The following is a 2,042-nucleotide window of genomic DNA, read 5'->3' on the forward strand; positions in this document are numbered from 1 at the left end:
TGTGTGTGTGTGTGTGTGTGTGTGTGTGTGTGTGTCGTCCTCAGAGCTGCACGAGAAGGACTACGGCGGACAGAAAGCCATATACTGGGAAGTGAAATATCCATTACCTCTGTCCAACAGAGATGTATCCTACAAACACACTTCATGCTCCGACAAATACAGTGTGTGTGCGGGAATAGACAGATTCATGTAAACTCTGACCAGTGTCTGAAAATAACATCTCTCCATTTATAATAATATTTCATTCAAATAAGTCTAATAAATAAATCTATACCAATTAATATATTTATTGGAAATAAATATTATTATAAATGTATATTATATTATTATAGATTGGAAAACAATATACGCATTTTCTAAAAACAATATGCAGCATTTTAACAGTATAAAAACATTACATTTACAGTATGTCAGATGAAATTACAATTTAAATTTTTTTTTTATATATTTTATATTTTAACAATATAAAAACGAATTGTTCTTTCCAAATTAATTTCAGTTCATTTAAATCTATTTTCAATTCATTGAGGTATTATGGCATCCCTGTACAAGCTTAAATCAGCCTCAAATACAAAAGTAGAAATCATAACAGCTTGCTTTCTCTTTTGTCTCTGGCAATAACGCTGAGGTTCCCCTTCATCAGAAACACAAATGTGTTTCTTGTAGTATTTTTTTAAGTATATTAATAATTGATAAAGGCATGGCTGTATTTGTCTGTGGGTGAGCTCTTAACTCTCTTCAGTATGTGTATGTGCGGGAGCGCCGGGATCTGGACGTGGGAGGACGGAAGATCTGTGTGGTTTTAGCCAAGAGCTCGGCTGTGTCTCAGTGTCCAGAGAAGAAGGGTGTGATCCGGGTCAAAGACTACAAACAGAGTCTGGCCATGGAGAGCGACGGCTCTGGCGGCACCAAAGGTACAAACACACGTCTAACACACTCAAGCTGATGAGCTCGGCTTCACTGGAGCTCAGACTGTGTTAACCAGACGCTGCACAGTGTCCATCAACAGTGTTATTATGCTGATCCAAAAACCCTGCTCCATCTGATTCTTATGTACACAATTATGTGTGTGTATATACACACATATATAACAGCATTTTTGTTTTCAGTGAGGGCAGAAATATTGTTTGATGGATCTTCTCGTGTTTCTATGTTTGTCTGGTTAACAGAGTCTAATGTGTCTCCATTATTCCTCTTGAGGTTTATTAAAGGTGGCTAATGCATGCCAAAAACTGTTTTCCCATGATCCTTTAGACTGATCTGAGAGACTCATTGTGATCTTTCAGATCAAATCTGTAATGATAATATCTTCCCATTGCGTCCTGAAGCTGAATGAATAATAACAGCGTTTGTTCTGAATCGTATTGCAGTGTTTATGAACTACTTTGACAATCCTGGAGGAATGATCCCAGCGTGGCTGGTGAACTGGACCGCGAAGGTGAGTGCTGTAGATTTCTGGTGTAATCCGTGATGAGGTGAGTGTGCTGATGGATGAGTTTTGCTCTCAGACGGGCGTCCCTGCCTTTCTCACCGACATGAAGAAGGCCTGCAGTAACTACAGCAGCTACTGCAACAACAGCAAGTGACGCACGAGTGACGTCCTCTGCTTCTGTTTCCTGTCAGGAGGGCATTCTGGGTAGAGTTACTGCTGTTTCTGTGGTGATCGGAGAAAACGTTCCTGGAGTCCTTCATTAATGTTCTTTTGTCTTAACTACTGTATACAATTATCTGTTAAAGAATTGAATGAATCCAGCTTCCTGTTGAACTTCAGCAGGAAATTAGAGCTAATTTGAGTTTGGAAAATCTGTTTAATGTAATATGGATTGATCCCAGCACTTTAATTGATTGTTATTTGTGAATGTATGAAAAGATTAATTGTTATATAGCGAATGCACAAACTCAATCAACAAGCCTTCCTGAAGTCCCATCAATTCTGCATTTATTTGATCAAAATGAAAGAAATAAAATGTTAAAATTCTGAAATATTATTACAATTTAAATTAACTGTTTTCTATGTGAATATATTGTAAAATGTAATTTAT

The 2,042-nt window shown here is 37.4% G+C and overlaps 1 protein-coding gene across 1 annotated transcript; it reads left to right on the forward strand.

Moving 5' to 3' along the window:
• Positions 1-31: 31 nt before the first annotated feature.
• Positions 32-1,982, forward strand: LOC107579518 (phosphatidylcholine transfer protein-like; the record flags this gene model as incomplete). Its single annotated transcript, XM_016265345.1, has 4 exons — positions 32-124; positions 743-914; positions 1,371-1,438; positions 1,509-1,982. Coding segments are annotated over 4 exons (411 nt in total), but the record flags the coding sequence as incomplete, so codon positions are not given.
• Positions 1,983-2,042: the final 60 nt, after the last annotated feature.

This window comes from Sinocyclocheilus grahami, unplaced genomic scaffold, assembly GCF_001515645.1.
Source record: "Sinocyclocheilus grahami isolate Dianchi unplaced genomic scaffold, SAMN03320097.WGS_v1.1 scaffold17878.1, whole genome shotgun sequence".
In the NCBI taxonomy this organism is placed as follows: Eukaryota; Metazoa; Chordata; class Actinopteri; order Cypriniformes; family Cyprinidae; genus Sinocyclocheilus; species Sinocyclocheilus grahami.